This window comes from Scomber scombrus, chromosome 6 (assembly GCF_963691925.1).
Source record: "Scomber scombrus chromosome 6, fScoSco1.1, whole genome shotgun sequence".
NCBI classification, from domain to species: Eukaryota; Metazoa; Chordata; class Actinopteri; order Scombriformes; family Scombridae; genus Scomber; species Scomber scombrus.
The window spans coordinates 26913960-26933778 of NC_084975.1; the positions used below are offsets into that span (position 1 = coordinate 26913960).

Here is a 19819-nt window from a genome sequence, read left to right on the forward strand (position 1 = left end):
AAAATATAACCAAGACTAAGAAATAAATTAACCAATATAAAATAAAATTCACAACAAACTGTCATAATCATCATAATAAAAACAGCAGTGTATCAAAACCAGCAGCAATACAAAATACAGAACACAGAGAACATGCAAAAAAATCACAAGATTTTACAGTACTTTCAATCAACTTTCAATTTTTAAGTGTTTCAAAATCACCTAGCATTGATGAGGCTGGGACACACAAGTACGTATCTGATAGGGCAGATACATTGGGGAGAGTATCCCTCTTACCCTACCACCAGGCCACAGGGTCTTGTACAGAGGGAATTGCAGGCAGACCTTTGTAGATGTCCAGCTCCTTCTGCACCTGCTCTCCGCTGGCAGCAGCAGATGTGCTTGGCATGGGGTCTCGCAGGTTATCAAAGACGGTGCATTTCTCTGCTTTTAAAAAAATGCCATGCGTCGTCAGATGTTTAATCAAATTCGAGGTGTTACCTCCCTTGCACAATATTGCCTTCAAGCACTTGTTGCAGGTAGCCGAGTCTGCATCTTTTGACGTGAAGTATAGCCAAACACTTTTGAACGTTTCGCTCTTTTGAAGGTTCACTTCCATCCATGCAGGTGAAAAACTGACTTCACGTGTAGCAGCGGCATGGCAATAACGCTAAGGGGGCGGTAATTAAAGATTCAGTGGCACCGAAATGAAGCACCGAAATCTGCGTTCCTTTTCGGTCTGGTTACTACCGTTTACGTCAGCACCAGTGCCATTATGGTACCAAGTATCGGTATACCTATATATATATATATATACCCATCCCTAGTGCTGAGGGCCCCATTCTACTCAAAAGCCCCTGGGCATTTGCCCAGATTGCCTATATTGTAGATCTAGCCATTATTGATTTATGGGAGGGATTTTTTTTAACGGCCAGTATGAGCATGAGAGATGATGAAAAACATATTCAGTGTTCACATGGATGCCTCAATGTTATTTTAAGACTGTCTTGAAAAATTGTGAACTTATCCTTTAAGTTCCTATTTTTGTATTGGGCTCTTACAGGTGCTGTACATCAGTTCTACCATAACAGAATCTACAGTTTTTGAACACTTTCATATCACACTCAAACCTGTTCACATTGTGTAAGCATCACAAACATACATGAGCGGACCCTCACATAAGACAGCGCGCCTTTACATAAATTCAACGCTTTCATTTCAATGACTTCACTGTGCCGTTCCATCACTGGCTGGGTCGATGCACTTTATTGCCCTCCTCCCCTCCACCTTCCTCTGTGTACTCCAGCTGTGAGGGGGGCGGCAGAGGCAAGCAGAGCCCGCCTTCTCCCCTCCTATTGGGCTGTATGAGGACTACAGGCCGGCGGGGGGGGGAGGAGGAGGAAGAGGAGGGAGGGGGGGGGGGGGGGGGGGGGGCTTACAGCGCTGCGTCTGACAGCTTTGCAGCGGCTGAGCGCAGCTTGACTCACCGGCTGCTCAGCGGGGATTCTCCTGCTTAGTATCATTATCAGAAATACTATTATTACGGCAGCATAAAGCTTTAAAAGCCTCCGAAAGATTTAGCAATACCTCAGCTGGGACCCGAGAGCGCGCAGAGGCGGACTGACTCCACACAGCATCGCATCACTGGTAGTTTGATTTGGACACATTTCTCTAGTGCGTCTTTTCTCCATCCATCCATCCATCCTTCCACCTGCCTGCCTGCACGCGTCGGGAACCAGAAGAAGAAGCCCATGGAGGGATGTCGCAATGCTGTGCTCAAGGAGAACTAAAACTTTGGTGTCGACATGCGTAATCCTGAGCGGCATGACCAACATCGTGTGTCTCCTGTACGTCGGCTGGATCACCAACTATGTGGCCAACAGCGGTCCCAAAGTTGCGGAGAGCGTCGGTGGAGGAGAGGCGGAGAGAAAGTTGGAGGAGGACAGTAAAGGGGAAACCCTGAGGATTATAGAGAGGCTGGACCGGCTGGAGAGCGTCGTCAACGAGCACATTAAAGGTCAGCACAGTGTGGTGTTAATGTGATGAAAGTTTGATCCAAAGCAGCGTCTGATTATGATCCTCATCAACCTTTACACACACACATACATAACACTCACTGTACATCCCTTTACTCCCTGTGCCATATTGGACTATAAATATCACAGTATTTTATTAGTCCTTAAAGGATTAGTGGAAATTAATAAATTAGTCAAACAACATGCAATTGACAGTCTTTAAAGTATTTTATCAAGTAGAAGATGCGTCATTCTCTGTCTCTAAAAGTGAGCTTTGACTTTTTCTGTTTCAAATCACTGAAAATTGAATATTTGTGGCATTGAGACTTATAAAACACACTATTTAAAGTTGTCACCTGTGATGAGCACTATTTAAAAAGATAATCAGTGAATCAGAATAGAAATCAATAGATTAGGTTAGGTTACTGAGAGTTTTATAATAGCTTCACCTCATACCAAAAGTAAAAAAGGGCATTTAATGAGTGATGATAAAGGGAAATCTTTTTTTTAAATGAAAAACTATTAATCTGACTGTCAGAAGGCAGCTCATCCACACAATGTATTTAAGTCCACATAAAAGGATATTATAGTGATACCGCAGTCAAATAAATGATTTCAATATGAGAGTGAACAAGCATTCAAATGTGACAGAAATTTCCTAATGTAGGAATAAACAGTGTGATGGCTGCAATCGACAACTTTATGTCTGAACTCAAAGATATTTAGTTTGATATACGGGACGACTCAGGAAATAAGAAAAACTGAGAATTTCTGTCAGTTTTGCCAAACAAAAGATTTAAATGATGCAGATTAATTTTCTGTCAATCAGATCATTAATTTATCACCAAGCATTTCATCTCTATACTGCACAAAGCTAAAGCGTGAGACAAGACAAAAGAGAAACACTTTGTAACATGAGGAAGGTGTGAGGTCACTGCAGGGCCATACACACACACACACACACACACCATGTTCGTAGAGGAGCTTTATTGTTGTTAGCGATCATATTAACATTCACACATTATTTACTATGACAGTCAACTCATTAGAATATTTAATGAGGATTTTGTTGTGAGTGGTGTCACAGATGTGTCCTATTTGAGTACGCTGCTTGTATTTGCATCATCGACCCATTTTACAGCCCTTTCTGTCCAACTCTTAAAGTCCAACCTAAATTCAGAAATCAGATTAGGTCAATTGTCTAACAGCTAATCAGGTCAGCGTTGGACCTGCCAAACTTTTCCACGTCACTCAGAATCCACAAACATCTTCCTCAAGACATCACACGAGCACAGATCATCTGTTTACGGTTTTGTTCATTGATAAAAATGTTGCAGCAACACACAGAGGACTGATAGTATCCCCCGCTGAGTCCTCTGTGTTTTAATTATGCTCCTCCGAGCTGTACATCAGCGAGTCAACACACATTAAGAAGTGGGACAAACTCTTCCTTTATCCTCAGCTAAATGGGACAGTGCGTGATTCACTCGCCGTACGTAAGGATTTAGGAGAAATATGCACTCCAGTGCTGCGCTGAGATGATTAACACCGGATCGCTCTTTGGTGAGAGCTCTTCTCTAATGCCCAACAGACAGCAGAGAACGCCGTTCCTCTGTAAAGATAAGGGCTGTAATTTATCAAACATCTTCTGAGAAAGACTTGATCGGGGATTAATTTTTTCTGTTTCAGATGAGCTTGTTGAGAACACGCACGAGGATGGGCGCCTCTAATCAGAGAGGCTAAATGAATACTGTTTAGAGGGAAAAATCATTTCAGATGCACAGATACATACACACATTTATAGTTCATGTGATTTCTTTTAGATGCGAAAAAAGATACGGCTTTACATCATAATTTGAAACAAACCTTTAAACATGCTTTTATTTTGCTATCAGTGTGATGGTGCTGGTGCTTGTGCTTGACAGGATTTGACAATACTTCAGCAGTAATTTAAAGTATGTTAAATATATATGCAAATGACATACATTTCATCATTCCATTAATCAAACAGACAGCAGCAGAGCCTTTCATGTACTTATTAAACCCCTAGTCCTAATTAATTTAATTATTCTCAATGTGCCCAGATGGAAAATAATCAGTGTTTTTACCGTTTCAAATGAAAACAGACACTTTTTGGATGTTCTCACAGCTGGTGAACCAAGCTGTTATTGCTTTCAAACACTTTGACTACCTGCATTGTTTTTGCCCTTGTATGAGTCGCTGAGCTAATGAGGGGAAGTAAAATTTACAATAAATTCAAAATGTGAACAAAGCCAGCTGTTGGGTCATAGTGGCAGCTTACAACAGGGGGCACTCTGTTTCCACTCTGGATGGGAATTTTAAAGTGCTATTGTCCCTGTGATTCAGCATCACTGTCTTACAAGTGGTAAACATGAGAGAGAACATTATCTCGTTGAGTGCGGTAAACAGTCAACTGCAAATCTGAGAGAATGCAAACTTGCACACATACCTGAACGTGCTGCATGATGTTATAATGGAGCTACGCTGCCGTCGCTACGCTCTAACGCACTACTTTGGATCCTTTTAGCTATGCGAGGTGCGGCTTCCCATTTTTCAGCTACACAAAGCATGCTCATCATTCACATGGAGAACTGCAGACTGATGGTGTACTGAACTGTTCAGAAGTGCTAATAGAATCTGCATAGGCTCCGGGGTTAGAGCGGGTGAATAAATTTGGCCTCCGGAGTGCTTGGCACACTCCTCTCATCCACTCTGCTTGGTCCTCGGAGCCGGTGCCAGATTACATTATCAGCCAGGGGCTGATGTGTTTATGTGTTTATGCTTTGTCACTGATACAAAAAGACCAGACTGTGAAGACGAAATGCAGCTTTGAATGAGAATAATTAAACGTTACAGGTAGGGAGCACAGAAAATACAAAACTGCTCTTAGATTAAAATAAAAACATTATTAGTGACACTACTTTCATTGGCAGTGAACTGGAGGCTGACAGAGTGGGTGGTGGGATGTTTGAATGAGGGTTATATGAGCATATTACTAATACTCTCAAGGGCTAAATGTTCCTGTACCTTCAGAAGCCCATGGTGATGTCACCTGTTAATGCTCAATGTTGTATCACTTTATGAGAAGACAATACTTTAAATCTGAGGCCATGAAGCTGAATCTCAACGTGTTGTAGGCCTATATGAAATTAAGAAATACAACATCAGGAAATAAATAAACTTTTTTCATTACATGGATGTTAAGTTCAAAATTCACTTTTTCACACATTTTTATTCAATCATGGTTAACCTTTTTGTAATGATGCTTTTAATGTAATTTCACTTTTCAGGGCAATGCAGTTATCACCACTCCTTCAGCTTTCAGCCCATCACATCCTCAGCCTTTCTCAGAAGGTTCAACAATTTACACTGAACTAGCTCGCTCCTGTTGGCAACAACAACTAAAAAGAAAATCGTGTTTTTTCTTCATACAGAGTTTTTTTTTTCTGAGGAACACATTTGACACACAAGAAAAATTAAACAGTTCATAATGATTTCACTTGAAATAATTTCTTAAATCAATTTTCAGTTTATTGGTTGATTTCTATATTTGTCTGTATTTATGCATATCAATTAAACCGTCAAAATGTATTTATACAGCACAATTCATCCAGCAGAAGTAATTCAAAATGCTACACATAACATAGAGGAATAAGTTAAGAACGAAGAAAAGTGTATTTTGTTTATTGTTATAATCATATTATTTATCTATAGAGGGTTTTTCAAAATAAATGTCACAAAGTCCTTCACAAAGGCATCAAAATAAAAGACAAGTCACTAAATCGTCAGGTTTTAAAAAACGTTTCTTAAAAAAAACATCTTTGTGATAAAAAACTTAAATGTAGGAAAGAATATAAATTATTCTTTTTTAAAGAAATGGACAACATGCACATATTCAGATTTAGGGTGGATTTTCCATTTGGTTAGCTAAGCAGAGATGAGATGTCCTGGCTCTGCTGAACGTATCAGGTGGCCCCTCTGGTGCCATGTTACATTGCTGGCTATGGCGAGGTCGAGACTCAGCGAGGAAGAGATTCAGGTTATGAAACAGTGCATATTTTAACATATGTTTACAGCCATTCATTCCCACGTTGCGTGACTGCATAATTGTGAGCTACACGTAATTAAAAGCAGAAAGAATACTTATTTCTAAGAGATAAATGAAGTCTTGGCTACAACGTCTCATCTGCATCTTCAGAGGATCGGCCTCCACACATGTGATGTTGTGTTTTGATCCGTGTTCTGCATTATTTGTTTCTATCCTGCCAAACACAAGTCTTATTTTTAGTAGTCTCTTTATGAGTCAATGCAAGTTGATCCATGTTGACAGTCTGCTGAAAAGGAGGAGCGTACATGGTGGACTTCTGAGACTGTGTGTGTGTGCGCGCATGCCCGTCACAGTGTAGGTTGCATGTCTGGCGCGTCATCAAAGATGCATGGCGGTGGTGTGAGATCTGATGTTGATGTCACCGCCTATAAAGCCGTGTATCGTTGCGTGAAGAATACCGTCACTGCAAACATCCTGACATCAGTCGGTTCGGGCTGCTTTGTCACGGTAACACACAGGTGCACACTGGGACGTCGGAACAAAGAAATCAATCATGTTGCCTTTTTTTGGCGCAGTGCTCTTGGTTTATACTGCCAGTTGCACCTTTAGATGCCTGAGGATGATACAAAATAATGCAATTCAGTGGAAGAGCAAAGAAAGAAAGAAAACACTGATGCAGGTGGACATTCAAAACCACTGGATTATCCCAGATATGAACGGGGTTACATATTAAATCAAGAATGACGTCCTGTCCCCCTTGCTTGCATCTGCATTCTCATACCACTGAAAATTTGAAAGGAAAGGTGCCAGCGAGGGTGATATCATTTGGTGATGAACCCTATTCTATAGTCTCGTACGTGTCAATGAGATGAAGGAGGTGTGACAATCACAATTCCAGAAGTGTCACTTTCCTGAGATTAAAGCTGGATGGCTTTGTTGCGCCTCCTCCGTGCGGTTGATCCTTGACAGCAGAGTGCAGATGATTAAGTTATGCTTCAGGAGAGCTTGCCCTCAGTCTCTTTCTGTTGAAGATATTTAAGGCAAAATCCAAAATTAACTCCTTGCCACACCTGTCTACATCTTGTGACCTAGAAAATTGACCTGGAAAGTGTCTTTTTTTTTTTTGGCTGGACCAAAAAAAAGGGAATCTGAGAAAGACAAAATAATGTAGTTGCTTGTTTTCTTTTCTTTAGAAATGGTCTGTCATAGGAATTTGAGGAAATGCACTTTTTAATTTTTCTATTTAAAAAGAATGAATTGTTCAGCTGTAGATGTAGCACAGGTTTACGACACCAGCATGCACCAGGTGGCTGCAAGGCGCCGTGGTTTACTGTCTGCTAATTCCACAACAGCACCATAGTGTAAGATTGTCGTATAATTTTAAGCTGGTGTTGTCCAGGTCTGTGCAGTCTGAAACACAGAGAATTTACTTTTCTTCTGTTGGGTAGTGTTCGGTTTGCGTCACGGACAAGCTGCTATACACTGACACACGTACCCATGACCTCAACCCTGTCTTAACCAGTGGTTGCATTAGACTTTCTCATCATCCACCATTTTGACGGAAAGGATCGTAAAAATTCACTACAAAGCATCCAGTCGTCAGCTCTTCAATATGGGGTCAGCAGCCGGATAGTGAGATGCGTTAAGTCCAGTGTGGAGGTCAGCAATGATGCTCTGGTGCTCCTGATGGAATCTTTTTTAATAGATTTAGTTTCCTCCGCGATGTAGCCTACCCCATGTGCAAAATTGAACTGTGTGAGCGTGATGCCACAGAACGTGGCGGCACGTAAAGCCTCACTGAATGTTGTTTGCTATAATATGTCGCAATGGCTAAAGCCACCTAGACAACGAGGTCATGGCCGCGAGACCCAAGACAAGACTAGGTAATAGCTCATCAATATGCACACTGGCCACCAACTGGCCAGGGGTGTGAACAACGTCACTCTAAGTGTTATCTCTCAAAATGAAGGACAGCTTTCAGATTTTTCCACCATTGTTTAAAAAATTCCGTCAATGATGGAAAACAATCAGCTAATTTTTTCAACATAACTTGATCAGTAGAGCTTTAGAGGGCGATACACATCCTGGAAGTATGTGCTGTGTGGGAGGTTTAATCAAAAATAGTCCTTCACTGAAGCCATTGTTATGCTTTGATTTTATTGACTCAGTGTGTCTATGGTGGCCACTAGAGACAGAGTTTAACAGGCAGAAGGTAACCACCCAGTGTGATGGATGAGTGTGACTGAGTCGTCCTTAGACGCATTGTAGTGCAGAGGAGGCTCGTCCATAGAGGCAGAGGAGGTCGCTTCTCCTCTGTTTGAGATGCAAGATAGAGACTGAAATATAAAGAGTAATTTCATCAGGTAAAGGATAATGATACAGTATGATGTGGTTACGTGCTGTTTGAATATGGGTTTGCTGTAATTCCACAGGTTATCCTATAAATGATGTTGAGAAATGGTGTTTTTAAAATCTTGTTCTATGTTTTTAACTCTGAGCATCTGGCCCCTCTAAAGCTTTCTGCACAGCCCTGCATTTAAACATAAGAACATAACATAAATTAAACATAAGAAAGTACAGATAAGTAGCCAACTAGTGTTAAATAACATGACGCCGTGTGTTGGTTCAGTGACATTTGCTGCTTGGTTGTAATGTCAGACCTCACATGCCAGTATTCCTTCATCAGTTGCAATCCGACAGTATTATTTATTACAAACACACAGTCAAATATAACACCTCGCACAATATGATACAGCAGTAAACAGGCAGGTATGCACATTTTAGATCAGATTTGACATCAGTGTGAGTAATATAATAGGAGATGTTCAGCAAAAGTCCTCAGAGATGTGTTTCAGACTGAGTCAGAGCATTGCTGCAGTGTCAAAGAGATTCTCCACATGAATAAGATACAGGATGGATCAAGCTACACGTCACATTAGTATCATCACCATCACCGGCCTGGAAGCTCACACAGATGACAACAGTTTTAGTTCTCATAAATAACCCCTGTGATACTGCTTAGGAGTTTGTGGCTCAGCTGCACTCAAACAAGAAGAGAGATCTCAACTCTGTTGACTCTAAGCAGGTTGGTTCTTCAGGGATATGGCTCAAAAGCATAAAGACCTCTTTTTGAACTAGAAATTGTTTTAGCTGAGACAATGTCTGGAAGTGGGGATGATGTCACAATGGCTGAATGTTCTTTTAAAAATTCATAGTCATACCGCCACAGAAGGCCACTCACTCAAGGATGAGAGGCACCGTGACCAGATCCCTGCAAATGAAATGTGGGACAAAGAGTGTGTTTGTGTGAGATAATGGGGGACACATTACCAATGGTGAGAGCTAGTCTAAAATATGATATTATGTCTGTCTAACTTTAAAAAAACAATTTTATTCTGCTCCTGTCGTGGAAATACAAACATGCCTATGAAATTATACACTGCTGGGTTTAAGATTAGAAAATGATTATACTACAATACTGAGACACAACACACAAAATTGGCATCGGCTCATCTCAACAATCAAAGAACAAACTTGATCTATTATAGTTTCTGAAGTAACAACGAAATGATCTGTGATTGGTTGAACATATCAGTTTATATGATTACAGCCAATGGCAAATAACCACAAGACATACACAGAAATTAAGGGCCCCAAACAATACATGACTCTTGTCCCCTTACCATGTTGTGGTCATCCCAAAACCCAGAGCATCCGTCTTATTTGGACATTAACCAGGATAAGGAACAGAAAGAATATTCCTAACACATACAGTAACAAGGTAAAAAGCACTGATCCTACTTCCACAATCTGATATTAAAACGATAAACAAATTACTTTTACACCTCCTGAGCTTGTAATATCTATGCACTTTACACTTTATTTAAATACAACTTCCCCAACTCCCATGCTAAGTCAATACAGTAAGTATAAAAGGAAGCTAAAGTTTTGCAGTTTTTATGGTCTTATGCAATAGTCTGCTTGCACTCACATATTCCCTTTTTTCTATCCCAGTAACTGTTATAAGTACGGTGTTGCATCAACACTGGATCTGAATAAACTGTGTACAGTAAAACAGAGCAGACAGGTTGCTGACATAGGATTCAAGTCATGGCTTCTGTTCTTTTGGGTATATTACCGGTGCTTTAAAAAGGATATATGGCATATAAAATCGAGGCTGAGCACAGGGTAGTATATCCAAAAAAGAAAAGTGATACATTTAGATGAAGCAACTTTCTTGTGCATAAAAGTGTTCATCTACACTTTGTCCATCCATAAATTACACAGGATTTCACTCAGTGGTTTTCCTGCTCCTATACTTAAAAAATGAATACATACCATGATTGCACCTACCAACACCATATTATTAAAGGTATTCAGACTTTTTAGTAGAACCATATACTGAACCATATACTGAAGTGAAACCAAAACAGCAGGCATTATTCATTTCAAGTCATTCAATTCATCCTCCAAACCCAAACCCAACTACTGCAATTCATTAAAAATGAGGCAAAAATAAAATATCAAATAATAATAAAAAACAGCTTAATACAAATTAAAAACCAGTCGGCAGGAACCAAAACTATAAAATTAAAATACGTTTCTTCAGTTTTGTCCATCACCTCAACAACTGCAACACAAGAATAGCCCCATATTAAAGTTTAGCGCCACACTGGAGGCCCATATTATCTATATTCTCAACAAAGTTCATCTTACCTTAGATTTTCTTCTTGACTTTTACTTTTTGTTTGAATGTACAGCTTCCAACGAGGCCTCATCCTTGAGTGCGTAAGTGTAAAATTTCTTACAGCTGTATCCAAAGTTTTTATACTTTAATTTCACACTTGAATTTCACAATTGATAAAGCTCCACAGAGAACCGGTTGCAATGGTCAGTCCACCTCCCACTGCCGCTGAGGGAAAACACTCTCTATAGAATTTGTAATGGGGATGCTGAAGAGAAAGGAGTCATATTTGGTGTCTTTGTGTCCAAGCAAGGCTGACCACTTCCCCACAACATGAGCTCTTCTCTCCACAGTTTCCTGATGATGTGGCTAAATCACACAGTGTACTTCATACACTTCATCTATGTCCAGTTTCCCCCTTATCTGGAGGACTTCCACAGCATCACAGAGATATGGGAGAATGTGAACTTGCTGAGCTTGCAACATTCTTCTGGTAGTTGCTGTCTGAGAAGTCATACCACCTTTCAAGGTAGTTGAGTGTAACCTTGTAGTAATTGGAAGGATCATGTTTGATTGCTGCTGTCTTTTGGCCTGAAAACAATTGAAGGATAGTACTGGTCTTCATACCAAGGAAGAAATCCATCTGTCATTGTTGGACCTTTGTCTTGAGAGGTAACATAATGTCATATAGCTCACAGAAAGTCCCATCCTCTCCCTTCAACAGCAGCACATCATGGAAGATTTTCAGTACATTATTGAGGAAGGAGAGGTAGACCTGTAGCTCGAGCAGTTGCCCATCACTGTCCTGATTCTTTTTAAGTAGCTGCCACAGTGACTTTGGGCACTGATCCTCTCCCTGTGACAAGAAATGGCTCTTGATAGCTGTCCAGCTGTCATGTAGCTAATTGACAGTGGGCCATATCCTATCTTCTGGGCCTCAACAACATGATAATCCTATTCTGCTGCTTGCAATTATTCTGTACATTTGGAGGATGATGAAAAATGACTGAATATTTTGTTCTCTATGGACTCAGTGTCAATGTCCAACCTGTCTCCAGCATATTAGGGTTAGTAGGCCATACAGATAAGATGGGATATTCCTTTATTAGTCCCATGATGGGGAAATCTTCATTATTTCATCATCAGTTTGCCTTTATAATATCACTGTTGTCTGCTTTTAGCTTCTAGAAAACAAATTTGCTTTTATCATAATATACACTTGCATTATCAGCAGAATATGCTTAAAGATTATATCCAGTCACAGTTCATTTTCACAGATCTTTTGAAACCCAACTCAGTTGGATAGACAGTGTGAGAAATGTTCTATTCCCATGATTAGAATCATTTGAAGCCATAGAAACAAAAGGCATGTGTGTGTTTTTGTCACTTTGGAGCTGAACCATTGATGTTTTTAAGTCTCTCAAATAATTCCCCACAGAAGCAGGTGCAAGCATGTCTGTAACGGTTTTTAAGACCACATGACATTTTTTTTTAGCAATCTCCAAGTCTGGAAAAATGAGTGGTGCTAGCTTACTACCACAGTCTGCTGACCTGTATGATTGGGAGTTCTGCACAATCACAATGTAGTAAACGTTAGTTATTTCAGCTGCTGTTACCTTGACTGTCTTGCAATCATTTTTGAGTTTCAGTAGGAATGCATCCATAGATCTGCATTTCTCTTTTTGAGCCACACATTTCTTGTGACTCACATGTGTTGTGTCGCTTCATGTCCTATTTCCCCCTGTGTGAAATTGAAAAATAACTGGCAAATTTTGAAAAAAAAGAGAATAGCTTTCACCCCGTTCTAGGTAGTTTTCCGGTCTTTGTTGAAGCTGCATTTTCTTTTCTTTGCCGTAGCTTCCACCATATTCCATCTAAATCTGATTGCATTGCAGTTTTCCTCATTGGCGGTAGTGAAGGCAGCAAAGACAGTCACTAGTTAACCTGCACTTGAGCTACGTGTGGGAAGTTTGATTGACATTCACAGCACCATGATGACAGCCTTCCCTGCTTTCTTCACAGCATCTGGATAAAAGCCTGATTTTCAGAAAAGCATCTGTCCTACCGTGGTTTGACTTTTAAAAACTAGAGCCATCAAAATGGGGGACATCCCTTTCAATGTGTGGGATGCAAGACAAGGCTGTTCCGTCACATGTAAAGTGGGATAATTGGTCACCTGAATGAGAGGGGACATAATGAAAAGCAGGTTTGTACAGTAAAACCTGACCTTGACCCCCTTGATTCCCCGTTCTTACATCATGACACATTCATAGTGACACAATAACACTGATTATTTGGATATTTAATCAATAGAGATATGAACTTAAATCTGACAAATTGTTAAAACTTTGAATAGAACTGCATTTATTATTAAGACAAACTCATTATGTTTCATCTGGGCCTAAATCCTAAACTATTCCTTTTTGTTTTCCTCAGAGCGTTTCAAAATGTCAAGAAATCCCCAACTGCTTATTTCTTTTTTAGAAAAAGCACAAACAATATTACCATAGTTTTGGGCTTACACAGATGATTGCATGATGGTTTCTCGAAGTTATTTTCCAAGATCAAATCTTGGATAGGAAATGATCTGAGTGTTATCAGGGGGAGCCACACTAACAGCCTCTTGGCATTTTGTCTCTGCAGTCAAACCACTTCTACACAAATATCATATTTGTAAAAAAAAAAAAAAAAAAGTTTGCGTCGGAAACTGCCAAAGTCCACATTCATCCTTCTCGCTCAGTTGGTCACACCTGCTCAGTGTGTTGGAACAAAAGTTTCTTGCTCACTAGGCTGATGAAGTCTGTCTCACATTACGGTGTTAATTTATATTCACACGGTCAATTGTGCAATAAAAGCTGTCATGAATAATTGGTGAACTAATCATATCAGTGAGGTTCTAGAGCAGCGTAACATTCTGTCTTAGCTTGAACATGACAACTTCACAAATGAACCACCACTATCACCACTGTCACTCCTGCCGCCCTTATGACACAAGACCCTTTTCACTTGACTCAAATACTGTCATCTCTGTCACTTATACATACAGTAGGTCTGTGATTCTATGAATTCTGGATGACCTGGTTTTCCACTATCTGTAGTTGTCAGGAAGAATCAAATGGAAATTTCCATATTGTTTTGCATTGGCATTTGTTTTTAAATATCTACAGTATGTTATAATATTCACATATATTAATGTATTATCACCCTAACAAATAGATATGGACTTGTGTTTCTGTCCACCAGGCAATTATAACCCTATCTTACGCTTCTTTTTTTCGCTCTGTTTTGGTTTCCACCACCCCCTATTTGGTTTGCTAAATGCTCCACTATGTTCACAAGCTAGTTGCTAACTTTGTCTGTCTGTTGTTTAGTGCTGGACAGCTAGCATACAGTGTTTATGAGACTGTTAAGAGCAGTGAGACAGAACCAAACAACAAATTTGCCGCCTGTAAAAAACAAAACAATGAGCTGAAAGATAGTAAAACATCCCGTACAGCTTATCGGAACAGCAACGTTAGGTTAAGCAAGCAAAATAAAGGCATTTACAGCATGGCTTATTAAATTAAAACAAAGACAAAAAAACATAAGTTACCTCGTTGGCTGCGTTCTGCAAACAAGGGAATTATCCTTGGTCCTCGGAGGCTCCTTAAACATTTTACAACCACTTAAATAGGTTGATATTTAGCATGTATCTTAGCTTGCAGCAAATGTGCATCTTTACCTGCTCATTTCTCCCTTCTCATGTACACCAGGACAGCGCAACTGGATTTCAAAATAAAAGTGTCTATTTACAATAAAAGTTCTCTCTTAAAATAATACATAAACAACAAAAATAATTGAAATATATTCTAAATGACTCAAATATGTATTCTAAAAGACAATAATGACATTACAAATTACAAACAACAGTTACACATGTTATAAATAGACATCTAATCCATCAGTCATTTAAAAGTATTGATTAGTGCAGATTTAATGAACTCAAAAAAGATCTAGCGTTCAGTTCACTTACAAAAACAGTGAGGTTCGTTTCAACTGTAAGCGTCTTGTATTGCTTTTAGTTGTGTAAGGGAATCTGATTTAAACCATTAGAAATGCACACAGGGCTTGTAGCGATTGAATAACATGTTGAACCGCATTAGCAGAGTACACATCCCTCCAGTCAGTCCTACTTTTAGCTTCTCCTTTTAGTCGTCCATGTTAAACACATAACGAGTCCATAAGTGCAGGTACTTTGGTTGGAAATGCAAAGCAGGCGACTACAGTCCTTTAATGGTCCTGTGAGAGCCACGAGAAGGGTGGTTCATTAAAGAAGGGAACTGTTCGTATGCCGGTCAATATCCCCCCCGATCACTTTATACACATGAACCCCCACACACACACACCCACCCACACTCGCAGGAGATTTCATAATGGACTTAACCATCACTGCAGAGACTCTGTAGGGTAGCTTGTGGCTTTGACTTGACATATATGCAGCCCTGGAATGTGAACAACTCATGCACACGGACACACGAGACATGACAACCACACACATACACACACATGCACGCACATCTTCCAAATCCCAAAAGCAGTAAAGTGCAAGCTGCTAATTCAGCCACTCATGCATACACTTGTCTCTTCCCATAAGCGGGAAGTGTGTAAGGAGGTATATGTGTGCTTAGTACAGAGATTCATAAAGGCACATAGCCTTTGTGAGCCTGTCTACTTTTAAATGTGTGTGTTTGTGCACATACACACACAAGTTCTCATACAGTCTTAGCCCGGCTGTATACACGTCATCATTTACAGAAGAGGACTTTCTCATGAAGGAGCCTGTTCACATTTCACACCCAACATGTCCAACATGGAATCCAACACTTAGTAAAGTTGCCACTGTCACTCACTGTCTTCTAAATCCCACAATGCATTTCCCTGAGGCTGCATTATGACACTGCAGGGAGGCTTTCCTCAGCGCTGCCCCACAGCTAAATTCCTCCAGCGAGGCTTTGGGAAGACTATCGCAGGCGGTAAGCCTCATAAAGTTGTCATCTGGGGGGCTGCTTGACACATTTGGTGTCAGGTCTCTGCTTTAAGCAGCATTTCTCAAAGCACTTGATGGGCTAAAGGAAAATAAGTGTGGATGCCCAAATTGTAGTGAAGAAAGAAGCTTGAAGAGTCAATGACATGGTGCAGATATACTGAGAGGAGATGTACTAATTATGCCTGGTTTTGTACTTATAAGGGTGCATAATCAGCAACTACTTTGCATTTTCTTACCATTTTGCTCTTCACTGTTTCTATAACCAAACGATGATCTGTGTTTTACTTGTTTGAGATAAGAAGTGTCATCTGGCAGCAGGGAGCATAACTTTCAGATGCTCTTTTAAAAAATAAAATAAAATCTGTGCATTTTCAATGAAAATATGTACACTGAAAACATGAGGCTAAAGATGAGAACACAGATTTTTTTGCATCAAGGGCAACCTCAGCACAGCAAGGAATAGAGAAGACCAATAAGAACTATCGGTACAATCGGAGCCTACAGGTGGATGCAGAGTGAAATGCTATATGAACTGCAGCAGTAGCGGGCAGGGTCTTTTTTCCCCCAACGCATGCACTTATGAGTTGCATAAAAGAAATATCAGGCTATTTATAACATATAGGTTAAGCAATAGATATCAAGTTGGCACCCTACCAACTGGTGTACTTACAGGGTTTCATAAAATGTAATAAATAAATAAATAGCCAAGAAGTAGCCTCGAGGAAAAGTCGGCATCCCAAGAGGCGCACTTAGGATTTTATTCGTTTGACAATTTATATGAGCAAACCAACTCTCAGCGCACTTATGCTACAATCCGTTACCTCAAAAATAAAACAAATATGACATAACTATATGGCTATAACAACATGCAATGCTGTCATACTGAAACAAAAAAGCCCAAAACTTATTTTCACACTGGATATACTGTAAAAGCTTACTTATGATGATCTAGAAATGTGAGAGCTATGTATTGTCAATCTGGCATTGTGTTTGCAGCTGATCTGATGTGATTCACATATCAAGTTTATTAGTCAGAATTTCACAATAAAGCAATAAGTTTTGGTTTTACTGGAGGTTATGGGTTGGACTATTTCGTGGCCCGGAACAGCGACTTCCTGGAGTGTTATGATACCATCAGGTTACCATGTAAGCCTCGTAAAATCCCATTTTATCTCTCTGACACAAAACAATCAGTGAGTTTTTCAGTCACTGCCATAATGAAAATAGTACATTGTTTGAACGTTGCAGCGAGAACAGTATGTTGTGTAACTGTGAACTCGAGCTGACTTCCTTTATCAGCTTGCCCGCTTTCATTTATGTTTATAGTCAGTGTATATCTCATCAAAATAGCTTGTGTGCATCCTTTTCTGAAACCTGCATTGTTTACATCCATGTTTGTCATAGATACAGAAATACAGATACCTCATTAACCGCTGCTGTAGGTCGCCACTATGCATTTGCGTGTCTATGCGGTTTGTTATAAAGTTAGAAACTGAACATGATACTGGTTATGTGCTTGAATTAAATTCAAACACTCGAGGAGGATCTAATTAGCTCTATGCCAAAATATTAACCTTCTCAATAGCCACAACTTTCACTGGGACACGCAGGCTCTGATCCATGAACAGGCAACATGAAGTCTCAATTATTTAGAATTTGCTTTTGTGAGTTTCTCCAAAAAATGTAGATTTCCACATTAATTGTTTCAAAACTGCCTGGTTGCTTGTTATCGTATTAATAATTAAATCCATTCATCAAAAAATAAACAGGACTATTTTTGTTCCCCAGATTTCAGTTAAGAACATCCAGTCAGTTTATCTGCATATGAACACTCTACTACTGCAGGCTGGACAGCTGCCAGTACACAAACTATGTCACAAATACTGTAAGTCTCTCCACTGTAAATATAGACAGTGACACATACAATACAATACTATAATATAGGACATAGGCCTGTCACAGTAATTATGTTATCGACTTATCGTACAATAACATAATTATTGACATCATCCGCTTATATGGAATTAAAGGTGAATAACTCTGTCCCGGCCCATAATGGCAGTCTGCATTTTTACAGAGGCATAGTGCCCACTCTCCAATCCCACCCTCTGCCCCCCTTGCATTATTATGATATTATATTGTCATTATATCAGTGATATAAAATGATCTTCAAATGACAATAATATCGTTTATCGTGATTATTTCTGAGACAATATATCATCCAACAAAAGTAATTATCGTGACAGGCCTAACAGTACAGTACTATATTATAATGCAACACTAATATAATAATATAATATAAGACAATAATCTAATAATACAATACTACATACAATGTAGTGCTTCAAGTGTTTGAGACCAATTCTCGGATATACTGTGCAGTCATAGATACACATAAAATGATTGGGCTCTAGTGCAATTAGATAAAGAGTCAAAGTAGTTCCCTTCTTGAACAAACACAATTTCTCTCCATCTCACAGTTTTCAGCAACATGTGAACACATTCACACTCCCCAGTTTTATAAAGCTTCTTTTTCAAGCCACAACTTTGCAATTGCAGAGTGTGAAGTTTGGTAGTGTGACATTACCTTAACTCATGACAGTATGCAAAAGTGGTTATTGTTAATGCTGTCCCGGGTTCCCGTAATATGGATACCAAATGGTTTCAGCACACGTTGCATTAAAGCTGCTTCATCACCTGTTAAACTTCAAACCCTCTAATGTACACTAGTGCATTCTTCATCAGACCCCTGAAATGAATCGGCAGGTAACTGTGGTCCAGTATCACAGGTCAGATGACTTAAAATGGAAAGGAGGCAGTGTCAGACTCATCCACCGATACTACAGATGACATGTCCACAACACACAAGGAGACCGTCTCATCGGGAAATAGGGAAATTGTAAAGCGTCTTTGAGCACCGCATAAAGCGCTATATAAGTTTGATTTATTATTCTTATTATCGTGGGCCTTCACATTTCCAGCATTCCCCTGTAGAAACCCCACAGTGGACCATTAGACTGTGGAAAATGCTCTGGAACCGAACCAAGCTCAGGTTGTTATGCCACCCACCTGTAATTTGCACATGAAGTGACAGTTTAGATCTGTATTGTATCATCTAATAAGTAAATAAAAAACATATTCCTCTTACTTACAGCATAGCATTGTGTATTCATAATGTGATTCCAACCTGATGTCCTGATGGAATTGAACAGGGGCTGTAAATGGCCCTGACTGAAGCGATATGTCCAGACATAACAGTGTGAGTGAAGCAGCTCTGGAATCATTAAGGTTTAAGTGTCTATGTTAATCTCGGAGCCTTGAAGTCAGGGATAAATAACTTTAAAAATAAATCAAATTAAAATTGGCAATACTGTAAGTACCTCTGTCTCCATTGTCCCATTTCACTTTGAGGGTATCTTGTAAACTGTAGATGTATTTTCTCAGTGTGTGTTCATGTGGTTTGGGTTAGTAAAGAGGTTTTGTATTGGTTTCTCAGTAGTCATTTAGTGAGGCTTAGAATGCCGTCTTTGAATTTCCATGCGCTAGTTAATAGCTTCATTTAATCAATGTGCCTATGTATAATTATTGTCTTTGACTTTGGTGTGGGATCAAATGGGCTGATTTGAGGCGGACGTCTTGTGGCACAAAGTGTGTGTGTAGTATGTCAGTAGGTGTGTTGCCAGCTCCAGTCTATAAATACATATAGTTTTAGAGGTGTTGTGTGCGTCTAGTTTTAGATGGGTATTGTGTTTTATGATATAAGTAATATACTGCATGTGTGTTTCAAAGCATATAGGAAACTAAATGCACAGTACCACATTTACCCCACTAAAAAATGGTTTAATTGTACACTACTGTTAACACTACTCCACCACGTAATTCATTCTCTTTATTCACTGCCACCTGCTGTTCCTAATTCTGCCTTTCCATCCTGCATCTTTGGAGATTTCACTGTTTGCTCCCAAGACTGTGATTGTGCTGTCACTTCTGCTGCTCTTGTGGACGACCTTCACACACAGATTTCCCTCCATGCTGGGATAAAGTCT

General features: G+C 39.7%; 1 protein-coding gene across 1 annotated transcript in view; it reads left to right on the forward strand.

Annotated features, from left to right (window-relative positions):
• Nucleotides 1-1746: 1746 nt before the first annotated feature.
• The window catches only part of LOC133982056 (polypeptide N-acetylgalactosaminyltransferase 18-like), a 162644-nt gene continuing 144571 nt past the window's right edge, over nt 1747-19819 (forward strand). The window contains exon 1 of the mRNA XM_062420957.1: nt 1747-1996. Within this exon, the coding sequence (XP_062276941.1) occupies nt 1747-1996 (250 nt within the window). The remainder of the gene's footprint in view (nt 1997-19819) is intronic.